General features: G+C 42.3%; 1 protein-coding gene across 3 annotated transcripts in view; it reads right to left on the reverse strand.

The window, feature by feature from the left end:
• Positions 1 to 264: 264 nt before the first annotated feature.
• The window catches only part of LOC149238467 (ATP-dependent zinc metalloprotease), a 216115-nt gene continuing 197357 nt past the window's right edge, over positions 265 to 19022 (reverse strand). For 2 of the 3 annotated variants that reach the window (XM_089373040.1, XM_089373038.1), the window contains 4 exons: positions 1439 to 1515; positions 1063 to 1195; positions 768 to 972; positions 265 to 631 (listed from right to left, as the gene is read on the reverse strand). In XM_089373040.1, the coding sequence (XP_089229166.1) occupies positions 817 to 972; positions 1063 to 1195; positions 1439 to 1515 (366 nt within the window). In that variant the 3' untranslated portion in view covers positions 265 to 631; positions 768 to 816. The remainder of the gene's footprint in view (positions 632 to 767; positions 973 to 1062; positions 1196 to 1438; positions 1516 to 19022) is intronic. The other variant, XM_089373041.1, reaches the window with a different exon arrangement.

The following is a 19022-nucleotide window of genomic DNA, read 5'->3' on the forward strand; positions in this document are numbered from 1 at the left end:
TGGCTTTGCTTGTAAAAGCCAAATTCATTTTTTCCTGTGAAGGATGTTGCGTCCAAAACTATTGGGCACAGGCTCATGTGTTAGCATTCCAAGCATTTTTAGATTGGGAATTTCCTAGAAATCCAATTGTTTGGTTGATGTAACTCTCTATTTCATAGAGAACTATATGATGCATTTTTTCAAAAAGAAAAATGAGAATATGAAATTAGAAGTACTTGATTCACAGAACTAAGATCACTTTGGACAAGGCAAAACATCAAGTCGTGTACATGGAATATCATCTGATACATAACAATACCTGTTGTTTACAGAAAAATGGCCATATTCAATTTGGCACCATGCCTTCACTAAAGCATGGATAGACTTACGTAGTTTGAACCTTCCAATATTTTGGACAAAAAAATATATAATAAGCTTTCAATTATTCGTCAAAAAAGAAAAATTGCCCAATGGAGAATTTGCCACTGAACTTTGCCTCGCTTTCCATTTCCTCTCTTTCGCTCCAGAACAAATTTTTATTAGTTTTACAAACAAGAATAATAGTGTGTGTGACACAGTGCCCCTCTTAGACTTATAAATGGACGTAGATAGCAATTCTGTTGATAGCATCCATTTAACACTTAACAACGACCTGCACATTAGAGCCATGGAAAATATGAGCTGGCATTGGCATCAAAGAAAGCATCAAGCCTGCGAACATTTATAAATGTATGCAAGAGTAAATGGTTGTCTAACTGCTAAATATCCTCTAACTTTAGTGCACTTACTATGTTTTTAAAAAATCAAGTGCAGTCTTAAAATGTATACAGTATCTCCCTATTGAGAAGCAGCCATGGCATCTTCAATTTTTCTTATGATAAAACCAAGGCTACTGCTTTTTTCTAAAGCTTTAACAGCAGCTCTATGAACATTTTTGTGGTCTTTAAGAAGTATATACGATTGCTGAACAGCCCAACGTGCCTGGTTTGACATCTGCCATTAACAAATTATCAATCTTCAATGCAAAACAATAGAAAATATTCTTGTTCAAAAACTTGATGATTAGCCAGAAGTGTGATGAACCTGCGAAAGAGACCATGGAGGTCGAAGAAGAGAAACAACAGCCTTGAATAAATTCTCATCACTTTCACCACCTTCTGCTTCCCCATAAATAAGTGCTTCAGCAGCAATCCCTGCAAAAAGTACCATACAGTACCTGGACATTCAACAGAATTGATCTTACCTTGTTTGAAAGTAACAGGAAAATAATTGCAGGCAATTTTACAAATATGGGAATCCTAAAATAAGCTGGAAATGACCAGCTAATTATTAAACAGGTCATTAACCTCGTTTGAAATTATATCAATAATAGATAAGCAACAGAAGAGTTAGTTTTGAGATAGTAAGACATTGAAATTGCAATTCAGCAAAATGGCTGATATTTAGAGCTAGAGACAACCTGTCAAAAGATGCACTACTCAGTTCACCCCGGTTTAGTTCAGATTCCAGTGTTTCATCCCAAAATTGGGTCCCTGCCTGCAACAGAAATATGGTTCATTGAATCAATTTCTAGATTTGAAATAAAATTCTCTAGAAGTGTTGTGTGCATACTAAAACTTCTAAGTAATGAAGAGAAAAACGTGACAGTATTGATTTGCCATAATGAAGCAGAAAGTTGCCGTACTAAGGGCTATCAGTCCTTTGGCATACTGTTCAACAAGTGAAAAAAAGGCACCTAATAGAAAAATAAACTTCCAATCTATAAAAAGTGAAACCAAGATAGCAGGACTGTCTTTGAAAGTCGAAGCCCCATCATCTTTGCTCTCATATGCCGCCAAATTGATCTAAAGTGAAAAGTACTGCATGAATAAACGAGCAAATGACTAACACGAAGATAGAAAAGACCACTATCATTAAAATGGAAATAGCATGTTGTTGACAAATATTATTGTGGAACATGTTGAATTTTGTAGCTGCAGAAGGTCTTCTACCTTGGTGTGTTAGCTAGGAAAATCTTGTTTTGCCTCTTTAGGAGCTTGCATGCAACATGAAAGATATGAATGAGGCCTGCATGTGACATGCAAGGCATGCATGAGGATTGCATGCAACATACAAGGTACGCATGAAGGTTGCATGAGACATGAAACACCCAAGGGTTGCATGAGACATGCATGACATGCAAAAAATTTATTAATTTTTTTATGCTAGGAAAAGAAGGCCTAAGAAAAGTAAGTTAATTTAAGTGATGTATCTTTAGTAACTCGACGATTTAATCTCAGCCGTCAATCTAGGCTTAATGAAGTTATAAATTGAGCCTAAGAGAAGAGGCTGACACACAATCTTTGTTGAACATTTGAGCGAGTGATTTGCCGAGTGAGAAGGCTCGATTTGACCAAGAAGATTCAGGAGGACGCTGAAGAGATTTCTGGAGGAAATCTAGAGGTTGAATTGGAGGAAGAAGGTTAAGCAGCAATGAACCAAGCCAAAGCCCATATGTGCGAGTGACAAAAGTGCACAGACAAGACAGCCGCGGCTCACACATGTGACATCAAGGAGGGCCATAGAGGCCGAGATCTTGATCAGGTAGGCAGAGTTTTTGCTGAGGCCAAATTTCTTAGGCAACAGGGGTTTTCTCAGGTCAAATTTCTCAGTAAGAGACCAAGTTACAGGTCTTCTTATCAGCTATAATTTCCTATGTATTTCTCTGTGGGTCTGACCCATATTTTCTGAGTTAATAAATTTTCAAAAGGGTTTTGTGGGTGAATTTTTCTGTTGTACCTGTCATTGATTTCTCACTTATTTCTGCTGCAAATTTACCTGTTAATTATCAGCGTATTTAGTTTTCAGCAGTTCTGAAATTTATTTGGTAAAATATTTTTTTGGGTATTGTTAAATTGCTGAGTGAAATTAAATCAGGGCTGATAAGAGTTTAAATTAACATGGTATTAGAGCTCTAAAACTCTGATAGGAGAGAGATCACAGATTTGACAGTAAAAGATATTTTGGACAGTAGATTTAAAATTATTTATTGTTTTTTGTGGCCAAGTCAATTTGTTTAGTATGGCATCATCGGGTTTGAGGTATGAAGACAGGTTGGAAGGGGGCAGTAATACTAATTTCATTCAATGGAAGGAACAGATCTCCATTATTCTAAAGGTGAATGCCTTGTGGGAATTTGCAAGCACGCATATCTAGGTTCCTATAGACCCTGCACAAGCAGACGATCACAAGCTGAAGGATGTGAAAGCAAGGAGAATTATTTTGGTCTGTCTGATCACATGATCCCTCACATAATAGGAAAGGATACTGCATACAAGATGTGGACAGCCTTGACCAATCTATACCAAAGTACCAATGAGAACAGGAAGATGGTGCCGTGACAGAAGGTTAACCGTATTCACATGAACAAATTTGAGACTGTGACCTCATATCTCACCAGGATCCAGCAGGCTCGTGATGAACTATCAGCTATGGGAGAAGTTGTGGTTGATTCAGAGCATGTAAAAGTAGCTCTAAAAGGGTGTGCTCAGCAATGGACCACCATTGTGGAGGGGATCCTTGCGAGGCAGCAACTTCCAGATTGGAACCGATTGTGGGACGACGTTATCCAAAGGGAGATTTGGAAAAGTTTTATCAGTGGTGGAAACATGGGGGGGAGATGAGGTGGATCTCGCTCTTGTTGGGCAAATGAAGAAGGGCAAGGGAAAGGCCAAGCAGAACCAAGGTATAGGTAGATCTTCACAGGGTAAGAAGGAGAAGGACATGAGCACAATGTAAGAAGGAGAAGGACATGAGCAAATTCAAGTGCTTTGCATGTCACAAGTTCGGTCACTATGCCAGACAATGTCCAAACAAGAAGGGAAAAGGGAAAACTTCTACAGCAGCAACAACATAAATGGATGAGCTTTCCGAGAAGTTTGATAAGGAGTTTGCCTTGGTCTCTTGTTTTTCTGGCACCATATCTCATGGTGTGTTTTTTGTGAAAAGTGGAGCTACTCAAGATGACCTCTTTACCAGCTTCACCAAGAAGCACCAAAATCTCCATGTAGAGCTTGGAGATAATATGAGATATGCAGTGAAGGGTGTTGGCAATATATAGTTACAGCTGGACTCGGGAAGTACTATGGAGGTTAAGGAGGTGTCATATGTACCAAGGTTGGAGAAGAACTTTCAGCCAACTTCATGGGAGATGAAATTTTTGAGGCCGAGAGGCATGTGATAGGGATCAGGGAAAGCAACCTATATCTATTGAGAGAACACCCTGTGAAGGCCCTGGTGCATAACAATGGCAGCCAGTGTGAGCTTAGGCACAAAAGGATGGGAATCTACATTGTAGGTCTTTACCACTGTTGCGGGAGATGGTCACTGGTTCTAAAGATCAAGGTGAGGCAGAAGAGTGTGTAAAGGATGTGTGCTTGGCAACCATGCCAAGGAAACCTTTCCTCGCAGTGAGACCAGGTCCAAGGGAGAGTTCGACATGATGCATTCAGATGTATGGGTCTGTTGACACCTAATCCTTAGCGGTTGGGTGTCCCCGGAATGTGAACAGTCATCAAGTAGATGAACTGATCAGTCACATTCCTATATATAAACAATAGTAACCTAATGAAATATATCAATCAGTTTTTTCTGCCAAGTCTGGAGTTACCCTGGCCTGACATGGTATCAGAGCGCAGGTCCCAGGTTCTTTTTTTGGCGTGCCTTGTAACTCCTCTATCCCATATTCTGCCTGCTAGTTTTAGTGTAATTGCATCCATTGGTTAACGCCTCTGCCTCTGCCAGCGCTCTGTCCTCAAACGGCTCTGTCATTCTGCCACACCTGCGCTGCCCTGAATTCACCCAAAATCCAAAACCGTTCCAAGGAGAGGAGCTAGATCGTTTTCTGGAGGTGGAAACCCATCAGATCAATGAAGTTGCATCTTCATCGTCAGAAATCACCATGGATAGCCACGGTGGAGGCCGTGCGTTTCTTCTACAATTGAATCTGTCCTGCGATTTTCGGCGTGAAAGTCGTGGAGCCTAGAGCCAAGCGAATGTCCGAATGGTAATACTGTGAGTCAAAGTATTGCATAAGCAGTCTTTCAGGCAATGGATAAGAGTTCTTCAGTGCAAATTCTTGTAATATGCTCTTGAACATCTGGGCAGGCGGCAAAGAACTGGAATGAGACAAGAGAAACCCAGAAACAAGAGCTCGCCTGCAAGACAAATTTCTGTGTAGATAGCCCTGTTGGTTTGCTGCGTCATAAAGTTGTGGAGCATTTGATCCACTTCGCAGAGCCGAAGAGGCGGCGTGAAAGTCGTGGGGCACAAGTTCAAAGCAAGCCTGATCGTCAAAGCAACCTGCACGTGAAGCATTCATTCAATCTAGATGCGACCCACCATTACTGGTATGAAGAAGGAACGTTGGAATGTAAAATCCCAATCAAGTAATCTGCGATGGTGAAAATCGTGTATATGATTGGTCGAACTAAATACGCTATGCAGCTTTCGTTTAATCTTTATTTGCTTTTCAAATAGTTATTGAATTATTACACTGTTTGATGGAGCAGTATACTCCCGGCTCTTAGCTTTAATTGCAAAGTTTTTTGATAGATCTTTTGGAGTGACCTGAATAGCTGTATGCGGTGTTCCTTTTATTTGAGATAGCGGTGCTGAGTTAATGCCTGTTGCTGTGGCGGTGCTGAATTAATGCGTGGTTTATATGTGCACTAACGTTGTATATATGTGTGCACTGTGGTTACATTGACCAGCGTTTGAGTTTTGGACGCTATTTAAATAAGTTTTGAATGGTTTTTTGGACGTTGTTTGAATAGTTGTAGATATGGAATGTGGTGGATATATTATATGAGGATACTTGAAGGGATTTGAAGAAACAGTACATAAAAGTATTTGAAATCTGTTACCTTTTTTAATACTACTTCACTGTATATCAGCAGAATTTTTTTTTATCAACAGAAGTTTTTTATCAGCAGAGGCATTTTTTACAGAATGTATTCAATCATCTCTATGGTAGGGATAGTTCTCACTGGCAAGGAGAACTATCCTGAATGGTCCCGGATGGTAAAACACACCCTCATCTACAATGAGTTGTGGAAGGGAGTGTGTGTCGGAGAAGGAGACAATGACCCAGTACAGCCTACATCAGACAAAGAGCTCGTCATTTGGGAAAACAAGAACAGCAAAGCCTATGCATTAATCGCAGCATCTGTAAATGAAGAAGTAAGTCGCCATATTTCATCATATTCAACTGCCTTTGAAACTTTACAAAAGCTGAAAGAACTTTATGACTCACATTCTGCACTTGAAGTTGTTCAGCTCATGATTAAACTCTTCACTCTTGAACTAAAAAATAATGATCCTCTTGCTCTTGCATCTGAAGTAAAATCCATAATGCATGATATCAAATCCACTAAGGTTGAGCTGGATATCCCTCTTATTGCTTTTCTCAAGGCACTCTATCCTACTTACTCCAATTATCTTGAGTCTTTACAAGCAAATGGAAATCTTAAAGATATAACCTTTGACTCTCTTGTGAAAAAGTTTGCTGAAAGAGAGAAAGCCTTTGGAAAGAAGACAGTCCCTGAATCTTCTGAAGAAACTGTTTGCCTTGCTCATAAAGAAAAGCATCCTGCTCATGATTCTACAAGAGGAAGAGGTGGACGAAGAGGAAGAGGAAGATACTTCAGAGGCAGGGGGGGCAAACATTCTCAAGCAGAAAAAGCAGATCTGCATTGCATTCGCTGCAAACGAAATGGATCACATGATGCTTCTACATGCAAGCTACCATGGGACAAAATTGAGCAGAAAAGAAACCAGCAGAAAGGTAAAACTGATGATACAGACAAAGGTAAAGCACCTGAATCCGCTCACTATATTGAGGCACAATGTAACATTGGAGTAAATGAAGATTTGTTTAATGCCTCACTTGCTTCTTCGAAAAATGATTGGTTGCTTGATTCAGGAGCAACCTGTCATATGACTCATAGGAAAGATTTTTTTGAAGATTTCACTGACAATGTTGATGGAGCAGTATACTTTGCAGATCAGTCAAAAATCAAGCCATCAGGGCTTGGCACAATCAGGCTTAAACTGCCTGGTCTTCCAGACTTTCTTCTGCATCATGTTCTATATCTCCCACAGCTCAAGAGAAACTTGTTGTCCTTGGTCCACATCCGCCAGCAAGGTCACTCCATTCATATGTTTGATGGCAAGCTTGAGGTAAGAAAAGCTTCTGACCACTCACTTGTCATGAGGGGAATAGAAGAAGACAGGCTTCTCAAACTGCAAGGAACCTCTGCTCATGCACAACATTTCTCATATATTTCTCATCATGAAGAAGGTACACTTCCATCAAGTTTATTATGGCATGCTAGATTTGGACATTTAAACTATGACAGTCTCCGCTTATTGAAGAAAAATGGTGTTGCTGGTTTGCCTACAATTCCTAGGAAACATAAGCAATGTGATGCTTGCATTCTAGGAAAGCATAGCAAACAGTCTTTTCATGATTCACATTCAAGAGCACATAGGAAGCTTGAACTCATTCATTCAGATTTATGTGGTCCAATGCCTGTTCCTTCTGCAAATGGAAATAAATATATCATGACATTTATTGATGATTACACTAGAATGTGTTGGGTTTATTTATTGAAGAACAAATCTGATGCTTTTCAAACATTCAAGAATTTTCATAAATGGATTGAAAATGATGCACAATCTCATATTGGGTCTATTCGCACTGATAATGGAAAAGAATATACATCAAATGAATTTGACAACTATCTTCGCCAACATGGAATCAAACATCAAACAACTGTACCTTATAATCCCCAACAGAATGGTGTAGCAGAAAGAATGAATAGAACAATCTTGAATATGGTACGATCCATGCTTTTCTTCAAAATTGTAAAGATAATGTTTTGGGCTGATGCTGTTCTATGTGCTGCATATATAAAGAATAGATGTCCATCTAGTGCTATAAGAAACAAGACTCCTTATGAATTGTGGTATGGACATGTTCCTTCGGTAAAACATCTCAGGATCTTTGGTTCCACCTGTTATGCTTTAATACCAAAGGTACATAGAAACAAACTTGGTGCTAGAAGTCGTAAGTGTATCTTCCTGGGGTATTCAAACACATCTAAAGCATACCGCCTCTATGATGAAGTAAATAAAAAGTTTGTTGTATCTAGAGATGTCATTTTTCTTGAATCATCCAAATCTGACAATGTTGTTGAGCGGCAACTTGATCGCTTGGATAGATTCGCAAAAACAAAATCATTTCAAGAATTTGATAATCAGATTCCACATCTTGAAGGGGGGATTCCTATACTAGAACAACATGTGGAATCTTCTTCTGAAGAACAAACTCCCCTGCATGAAACTCCAACAACGGATGATGCTTTAAGTGATGTAATTGATAGAATTGGGAGACTCAATCTTGATTCAGTCCCAACTCAATCAACACAGCAGCTTGGACCATCTCAGAAAGGTCCCCCAAAGTGGCTGACAAAGACACTTGAAAGTGTTCATCCTGATGAAATTGGAAAAACAGGAACCAGAAATTCAAACCGACAAAATGGAGGTGATGTAGATGACTCTAATTCACCTGTTGATATGGATGTTACTTATGATTGTGAATTGAACTTGTCTACAGATTTTGAACCAACTTCCTTCAAAGAAGTTGCTTCTCATGATGAATGGAAAGAAGCGATGCAAAAGGAGTATGATGCCCTCATAAAGAATGGCACTTGGAAGCTGGTTGATCCTCCATTTGGAACCAAACCAATTGGCTGCAAGTGGGTCTACAAGAACAAATACAAAGCTGATGGCTCACTTGACAAGCACAAAGCTAGGCTTGTGGCAAAAGGTTTTGCACAGAAGGAAGGGGTCGATTATGAGGAAACTTTTGCCCCCACAGCAAAATGGGCCACCATCCGGACACTCTTTGCACTAGCTGCTCAGAACGGTTGGAAAGTCCATCAAATGGATGTAAAAACTGCATTCTTGAATGGAGATCTAAAAGAGAATGTTTTTATGTCCCAGCCTGAAGGATTTGCTGTGAAAGGACATGAACATAAAGTATGCAAACTTGTGAATTCCTTGTATGGCCTCAAACAAGCACCACGAGCCTGGCATGAAAAACTAACAGAGCATCTTCTGAAACTCAACTTCAATCATTTTGATCTTGATGATGCAACTTTATTTGTCAAGAAAGTTGGCAAAACAGTGGTATATCTTGTGGTATATGTAGATGATCTTTTAATGACAGGGAACAATGAAAGCTATATTGCATCCATAAAGAAAGAATTAGGAAAAAGTTTTGAAATGACTGATTTGGGCTATGTTCATTATTATCTTGGCATTGAAGTAACCCAACATCCAAAATCCATATTTCTTTCTCAAAAGAAATACATTGGAGATTTGTTAAACAGATTTGGCATGACAGAGTGCAATCCTCTTTCTACTCCAATGGAACAAAACTTAAAGCTCACATCTATTGAAGGAAAGGAATTTGAGGATGCAACAAAGTATAGACAGCTTATAGGAAGTCTCATCTACCTCACTACTACCAGACCAGACATTTCATTTGATGTTGGAATCCTCTCTAGGTTTATGCAAAAGCCTTGTGAGGGACATTGGTCTGCTGCAAAAAGAGTTCTAAGGTACTTGAAGGGAACTCAAGACCTTGGAATCAAGTATACACAGGTGGACGACTTCAGCTTGATTGGATACTCTGATTCAGACTTCGATGGAGACAAAGAAACTGGAGTATCTACTTCAAGATATGCTATGAGTCTTGGATCAGGAGCTGTCTCTTGGAGATCACTCAAACAATCAGTTCCAGCAGATTCCACAACAGAAGCAGAATACGTGGCAGCAGCTGAAGCAACGAAAGAAATTGTGTGGCTCAGGAAAATTCTTGAAGATTTGCAGGTAAAACAAGTACAATCAACTCCACTCATGATTGACAACACCTCTGCAATAAAGTTGGCCAAGAACCCAAAGTTCCATGATCGTACTAAGCACATCAATACTAAATATCATCTGATCCGACATCATGTTGAGGCCAAAACAATCCATCTCCGTCATTGTTCCACAAATGAGCAAATTGCAAACATCTTCACCAAAGCGCTTGGAAGAGAAAAGCTTGAAAGATTCAGAACGATGCTTGGACTCACCAACATCCCTTCAGATTAAAGGGGGGAATTGTTGACACCTAATCCTCAGCGGTTGGGTGTACCCGGAATGTGAACAGTCATCGAGTAGATGAACTGATCAGTCACATTCCTATATATAAACAATAGTTACCTAATGAAATATATCAATCAGTTTTTTCTGCCAAGTCTGGAGTTACCCTGGCCTGACAGGGTCGTATGTTAGTGGAGTCGATCACGAGGTTCAACTACTTTTGACTTTCATAGATGATTATTCTAGAAGGACTTGGATCTACTTTTTGAAGACCAAGGATGAGGACTTCAATCAGTTTCAAGAGTTCAAAGCTCTTGTGAAGAACAAGATTGGGAAGCAGATCAAGGTGCCAAGATCAAATAACAAGGGTGAGCATACCTCCAATGAGATCAAGGGTTTCTGTAGGGAGGCAAAAATCAAGAGAGGACTCACAATGCCTTACAACACAGCAAAACAGGGTCGCGGAAAGGAAGAATAGTACCATAGTTAGCACAGCCAAGGAAATGATCCATGATTAGGAATTGCCTATGTTCTTGTGGGTGAAGGCTTGCAATATAGTTATTTACTTGTAGAACAGGTGTCCTCACAAGGCAGTGGAGGACAAGACTCCTGAGGAGGATTTTATATGAGTGAGACTAGACATGAGCCACCTTCGTATATTTGGTAGTCCATTTTTTGTCCATATTTCTTAAGAGGAGAGGCCTAAACTGGAACCCTCTTCTGAGAGAGTGATCTTTGTGGGCTACAATGACGTCTCAAAGGCCTATAGGGTCTACATTCCAAGGCAGGAGAGTCATTGTCAGTCGGGATGTCAGACTCGAGGACGGTAGGACCTTTAGGAGGTCTCATGACACAAAGTTTGTGGTGGTAGAGGGGAGGGAGCTGTGAAAATTCTATCACTGCAACATCTGATTTACTTTGCCTACTTACTTTCAATAGGTTATTTATGAAATTCCTCAATAAACATTAAAATAAATTCTGCTGCAGATATCACACCATAATACAGAAACAAACACATGCACAAGAATCAACACATCGACACAGATATTTTGGACAACAGTCCCCAGAAAAACCCAATGCGAGAAAACGGTACAGCAAGGGAGGATTTTATTATTCAACAATTTTTCAGTACAACAAGGTGCCAAACTGGCTTACCCAACAGAGAGAAAAATTCTCCAGCACTTCTCCAGTCCCAGCGTCAGCCTGGCTGACCTCTACGTAGCTTCCAGACACTCTGCGTCAGCCCCTGCTTGACTGCGCTAGCCCTAGGCCTCTTTGCGTCACCCACGCAGACCCTCAAGTGACTGCGTAGTCTCCGGCTACCTCTGCGTTTGCCTCTCCTGCCTCTGCACTAGTCTTCTGTTGCTGATCCCGACTCTCTGTTCCGTATGTTGCCTCCTGCTGCTCTCCAGACCAATAGTTCGAATTTCTCAGCTAACCCTGCTCCAGAAATCGAACTGATTGGTCTCCCTCAGTGTGTCTTCCAACTGACCCTCAAGCCTCCTCGTATACTTTTCCTGTTGGTACTTCAACAACCGAGATTAAATCTCTAATCAACGGCTAAGATTAGATTTGGCTTAACCCATGACGTTTGGAACCTTCTAACCCAGTTTTATATTAATACTCATTGATATTTTATTTTTCCTAAGTTTAGACTTAGGAACTCCATCAAAAATATTAATTATTTTAATATCTCCCAAACCAGTTAGAATCTGCCCAAACTATTTTTGGGTCTTGGAGATCTCATGTGCTTTAGCCTCTCTATCAATTTTCATGGCTAGGGCACATCCGATGCTTCCCCAAATCAACACTCCCTCTTAGCGAGGATTGTGCCCTAAAAATACTCCACACTGAGCATTAATCTGATCATACGACATCGGTACCTGTGATGATGCTAAGCCTCTCTGCCCAACATCCTCTGCACCACTGCATCTTGGACTGCTGCACATGGCTCTATCACTGCCACTGCTACATCTGTAATGCAGCTCCCTCTGCATCTGTGCTGCTGCTGGTCCATCTTCCCAACATTGCATTTGCACTGCAACTCCCTCTGCATTCGTGCTGCTGTTGGTCCTTCTTCCCAACACCGCATCTGCACTGCAACATCATACCCATTTCTGTTACTGAAATGGATTCGTTATCATCCCCATCTTCTCCCTGAAATAATCAAACTTGGTTCTTCCAGGGGCCTTGGTAAGGATGTCTGCCACCTGTTCTCCTGTAGGAGTGTAGCTCAACTGTACAGCGCCTCGTTGGACACAGTCTCTGACAAAATGACACCAGATATCAATATGCTTTAACCGATCATGAAACATTGGATTCTCAGAGAGCTTGATGCAACTCTGATTGTCGCACATGATCCTGGTCGCCTCCATTTTCCTTCTGAATAGGTTCACAAGCAGTTTTCTAAGCCATATGGCCTCACACGAAGTTGTGCTTGTCGCCCTATATTCTGCCTCAGATGAGCTCAGAGCCTCGGACTTATGTTTCCTACTGCACCAGGAATTTATTCCTAATCCAATGTTGAAACAGTACCCGGAGGGTACTTTTCCGATCCACTGAGCTTTATGCCCAATCTGCATCAGTAAATCCACTCAATCTGATATCCTTACCCCTGGTGTACAAGAGTCCATAATCGACTGTTCCCTGTAAATACCTGAGAACATGTTTAGCTGCTGCCCAGTGCGCCCTCTTCGGTTCCACCATGAACTGACTAAGGGTGTTGACAGCGTAGCAAATGTCCGGCCCAGTATTAACCAGATACATCAAGGGCCCTATAAGTTGCCTGTATAAGATGGGATCAACATACTTGTCTTCTGATGCATCAATCTTCTTCTAGTTGGTAACCATTGGAGTAGCCATGGGTCTACAGTCCTCCATCCTGACTCTTTTTAGGATTTTTGTAGTATACCTCCCTTGCCCAAGGAAGATCTTTCCCTCTTGCTGCCAAACTTCCAACCCCAGGAAATAATGCATTCATCTCATATCTTTGATATCGAATTCTATGGCTAGATTCTTCTTGCAGTCCCCAATGAGCCTGGATGATCCTATCAAAAAGAGATCATCCACATACAATACTAAGATCAGCAGCTCATTTTCTACAACCAAATAGTAGAGATTTGGATCCGCGTCACTCTTGACAAATCCCATCTTCTGCAAGTAGCCATCGATTCTGCCATACCATGCTCTAGGTGCCTGCTTCAGCCCATACAAGGCTTTCTTCAACCTGCATACATGAGACTTCTTCTCATGTGTCTCAAAGCCCTCTGGTTGTTCAATGTATACCGCTTTTTCTATTTCCCTGTTCAGAAAAGTTGTTTTGACATCCATCTGATGAATCCCCCACCCCATCTAAGCTGCAAAAAATATCACAGTTCTAATAGATGTATACCTGGCTATCGGGGCGAAGGTCTCTTTGTAGTCAATTCCCTCCTTCTGAGCATACCCATTAGCCACAAACCTAGCCTTATGTTTCTCAACACTGTTGTCTGCAGCATATTTGATCTTGTAGATCCATCTCAAACCTACCACTAATCTGTCTTGAGGCCTTGGCACTACCTCCCAGACATCGTTCACCATAATGGCGTTGTACTCCTCTACCATCGCATCTAGCCAAACCTGATGTTGAGTTGCCTCCTGGAAACTGGCAAGCTCCCCATCCTGAGCTACTAATGTCTGATATCTTTCTGGCTGTTTTCGCTCCCTCTTACTGTTTCTCGGCGCACCGATGAAGTCCTCTGTATCTCGCAGAATCTGACGAAGTTTCCTGCTAGTTCTTCCTCTGCCAGCAGGTGCTTATGTTAGCTCCTCCTCCTCATCTTGTGAATCTTCCTAACCCGAGGAAGAATTCTTTACTTCCGTTGGTTCAAGAGGTTTAACCAACGACTCCTCTTTTGACTGCTCCTCGGAAGGCATTTCACGAGATTTTCTGAAAGCCCTGTCGTTATGTTAGCTCCTCCTCCTCATCTTGTGAATCTTCCTGACCTAAGGAAGAATTCTTTACTTCCATTGGTTGAAGAGGTTTAACCAACGACTCCTCTTTTGACTGCTCCTCGGAAGGCATTTCACGAGATTTTTTTAAAGCCCTATCCTCCATGAACTTTACATCTCGTCAAACTACTACCTTCCTGCTCCCTAGAAGATAGATTCTGTATGCCTTAGCGTTCTTGCTATATCCCATCAGATATCCCTTTTTCGTAGTTTGATCCATCTTTTTCCTCTTTTCCTCGGGTATGCGGCAATATGCTAAACTCCCAAATATCCTGAAATGACTGACTTCAGGTGTCTTCCCTGTAAAAACTCTCTGGAGTAATCTTGCCCAACGCCCGATGAGGAGTCATGTTCTGAACATAGACTATTGTGTTGCATGTTTCTACCCACAGGAATTTTGGCATATCCTAATCATACATCATGGCCCTAGCTGCTTCTACAATAGTCATGTTCTTCCTTTCTGTGACTCCATTCTACTCCAGATTGTAGGGAGTTGTCCACTCTCTTCTTATGCCCTCCTTAGCGCAAAAATCAGTGAAGTCCTTATCGACATACTCTCCGCCATTATCTGAGCACAAAACTTTTATTTTCTTCCCATTCAGATTCTCCACCAGAGCCTTGAACTCTTTGAATCAATAGAAAACCTTGTCCTTGGTTTTCAGAAAATAAATCCAAGTTTTCCTTGAGTGGTCATAAATGAAGGTAAGGAAATACTCAGCACCACTAAGAGCTTTGACGGACATAGATCTGCAAATATCTGAGTGTATCAATCCTAGTACACTCTTGGCCCTGTGTCTACTCTTAGGAAATGCTGCCTTGGCATACTTTCCTAGAGCACATCCTCTGCATACATCATCTCGTTCCATAATAAGATCCGAAACTCCTGTTACAGTGCTCCTGAGAATTCTCAAAGCTCCATGGTGCAAATGTCTCATTCTTCTATGCCATAGTTCGTTCAAGTCCTTGTCTCCATGATTGCCTATTAGTGTCATTGGTGATTCTAGTTGTAATCTATACAACCTGTTACTTTTGATCCTGATCTACACTTTCTTTATCCAGCTCGGGTGTTTGACATATACCTTCACCTTAATGAAGTAAACATCATAGCCCTTGCTTTGAAGTTGCGACACGGAAAGTAAGTTCATCCCCAATCCTGGTACATGCAGCACATTTGTAGCACAAAACCATTCTCCCGATTCTATTTGAAAAACTATGGTACCCTTCCCTACTGGAGTACACATTGCCTTGTTCCCCATGGTGATCTGAAAGTTCATCTTCTCTTCCCGATATTCTGAGAAACATTCCCTAATTCCCGTCATATGCCAAGAGGCTCCACTATCTATATACCATACTTCTGATGATGCAGAACTAGTCATACAAGCCACCTCTTCTTCTAGCCTGGAAGCCAACATAGAGAAATCGAAATCTCTTTCTCTTGTGCAATTTTCTGAAAATCTGTGCAAGTCCCCTGACATGGATGCCTCTGCATCATGGTCTCGACCCATAACTGATTTTCCCTTCCTGTCTCTGATTACTTGCTCTGATACCATGTGAAAATTCTATCACTGCAACATCTGATTTACTTTGCTTACTTATTTTCTATAAGTTATTTATGAAATCCCTTCAATAAACATTAAAATAAATTCTGTTGCGGATATCACACCATAATACAAAAACAAACACATGCACAAGAATCAACACATCGACACAGATATTTTGGACAACAGTCCCCGGAAAAACCCAATGTGGGAAAACCGGTGCAGCAAGGGAGGATTTTATTATTCAGCAATTTTTTAGTACAACAGGGTGCCAAACTGGCTTACCCAACAGAGAGAAAAATTCTCCAGCACTTCTCTAGTCCCAGCGTCAGCGTGGTTGACCTCTATGTAGCTCCCAAACACTCTACATCAGCCCCTGCTTGACTGCATCAGCCCTGGGCCTCTCTGCGTCACCCACACAGGCCCTCAAGTGTAATATTCCTAATTAGCCATGGCTAATTGGAATATTCGATTTTGTTCAATGTTTGCCTTCTATAGTTATTTGTAAATAAAAAGGTGAGGAAGGAGGCCATAACTTACTCTTAGAATAAAAAGTCACTTCCTAGTAGCACAACGTTGTGACTTAAAGGGGAGCCAAGGGAGCCAAAGGGGGACGCAGAAATGGAGCCCACGTAGACACATGGAGGAACTGCGCAGGAGGGAAGAAACACGTGGCAAGAGGGGAATCACGCAGGAGAAGGTGAGCCTTGGGCTTGAGAGAGGCAAAGGCTATAAAAGAGAGAGGAGCCCCCTCATTTTGATCATTCCTATTATGAGCATTTGTGATAGTCATTTCGACTTAGAGCATGCTGGCTGTTTAGCTAGTCTGCAGCACTGTTTAGTGCATTGAGTGTCTCCGTTCGGAGATCTCACCCTTAGCCCCGAGGGACTTCGAGTGCCTGCTCGGGCAAGGTATTTCCATTGGCATTCCAACAGTAGTTTCATCAGCATTTCAGCAGCAGTTTCATCAGCGTTTTGGAGGACTGCGCAACACTGAGAGGAGGACGCAGTTCTTTCTGGCAGGAGTCTGGGTTGAGGGTTTGCAGGAGGATTTGTGCTGAGAGGTAGAGCAGGGGATCAGCTCTTGCATATTGGAGAGTTTTGGCAGGGGTTTCAGGCAGTTTTCTGGAGGGTTTCATTCAGTGGCAGCGCAGAGCATTGAGGGACTGTGCAGAACCCCAAGGGGGTGATTTTCGGGGGTCGGCCATTTCAGAAAAGCTTTCTGGGCTTTTCTAGGTTTCTTGAGTAGAGTCCGATTCCAGAGTTTCAGCCTTTTCTGAGGAGGGGAGCAACCCCAAATCCTCATTTGATTTCTAGTAGCAGCTGCAGCATGGCAATTCTCCAGCAGCTTGGACGCAGTTCAGAGAGGGGCCATTCCTTTGCTATTTTGAGTGTATTTCTTCACTTGCCTGGTGCAAGTCGAGGTGCCATCTTCCTAATCACCTCCTGTACTCATTCTATTACTCAGTGTAATAAAATGGCTCAGTGTTCTCTCTGCATTTCTTGAGTATCTGCTTATGGTTATATTGTTATTTGTATCTCTTTGAGCATTCTCGGCTGTTATACCACTTGTGTGTTTCTCGTATACTCTTAGACAGAGTCTGGAATAGGCCAGGTAGCCTTCGGATCTCGTCCTCTTTTAAGAGGCGTCATATCTGGTAAATGCCCTCCCAGTCCATCTCTGGTTGGAGTTTTGCTTGTGTTTGAGGAATATTCCTGGTAAGGGATATTACAGTGGTATCAGAGCATAGATCTGGCTCAACCTGTGGAGCTATCAATCTACGACACCGAGGGAAAAACCCTATATCTGTTACAGAGGTCGAAGGTACAGAGACACTGGGCGTAGGTTGGGGAACACTTACGGAGAGGGAGACTATGTTCCGGTGGTGGACGCAGAACAGGAGGAGCCTGTGGTAGACGCAGAATAGAGGGAGCCTGTGGTGGACACAAAGCGGGAGGCTCTGATGGTAGATGATGATGGGAAGAAATTTGCGGATATGCTCCTCAAATCAGTACAGAATCTGTCGAGGCAAATTAAGGTGATGAGGCGGAGATTCACGACAGTAGAGGCCAGACAGTGTGAGAGCCCACGGGTTTTCCAGGTTGGTGAGGGATCGGGTGCATCCCACCATTTGCCAGAGCAGTGTGATACTGCACAGTAGGTGGCCTCACATGCCCCTACACACTCTACCATGCCCACTTTCTTAGGAGCAGACATGGGGGTCGTAGCCCAACAGGAGGCAGAGCCTGGACATATGGGCAATTATTTTGCAAAATACTAGGCCTATGGGCAGAAGTTCAGGGAAGCCCTCTCATTCAGAGATTTTGTTCAGCTCCAGCGGGATAGTAGACCCCACGACCATCACAGAGGGTACCGGCATTACCATGATGGTGACACCCACCGTGCAATGAGTAGATTCCACTTGCCTACATTTGATGGGTCATCAAACAGTTCGGCAAAGTCTTGGCTGGAGAAGCTGGACATTTATTTTTAGCTTAACCAGATGTCGGAGACAGAGGCCATCAAAGTGGCAACATTGCACTTGGATGGTGAGGCCCGGGATTGGTGGTTTCATGGGATGGTTACACTCGGGCACTCCACAGTGACAACATATGCTAAGTTTACCAAGAGATTGATGGAGCGATTTGATCTGAGGGATCCAGAGCAGCATTTTGTTGAGTTGACGAGGCTCAAACAGATAGAGAGCCCAGAGACCTACATTGCAGATTTCTTGAGGGTCTCCGTGACGGTGCCAGACCTATCCACGGCACGGAGGGTCTATATGTATGTTGAGGGATTAGCAGAGCCACTTCGGGGTCTAGTCCAATCCACTAGACCAGCCACACTTCATGACGCTATCAGCAGGACTCGAGACTTATAGGAAGTCTTACCCAGGACCCGAACACCTTACCCCTAGAGACAGACTTTCTAGTGTAAGGGTAAGGATGTGAGGATTCCACCTCCAAAGGGGAATCCAGGACGAGTACAGATTGATGACGATGTCAGGAGGGAGCTGAAGAAGAAGCGGTTGTGCTTCACATGTCAGGAGTCGTGGGCACCGGGACATAGATGTGCTGCTAGTAAAGCACATTTTATTGAGGTCTTCTCCGAGAGCAGTGGAGAAGAGGATGACGAGGATGATGTGGAGGCAGGAGATAGCCATGTCGTACAGGGACCTTTGCCACCTCCACCGCCAGCAGTAGGTGGTGCATCTTTTGCACCCACTGGAGGGGCCCTTGTAGCATTGCGAGGAGTTCCCAAGTATCTGACGCTACGCGTACGAGGGACAGTACGTGGCCAGCGAGTATCAGTTTTGGTTGACA

The sequence above is a fragment of the Pinus tabuliformis genome, chromosome 8 (assembly GCF_031772625.1).
Source record: "Pinus tabuliformis cultivar Carrire ecotype Pingquan chromosome 8, CPIR1, whole genome shotgun sequence".
Classification (NCBI taxonomy): Eukaryota; Viridiplantae; Streptophyta; class Pinopsida; order Pinales; family Pinaceae; genus Pinus; species Pinus tabuliformis.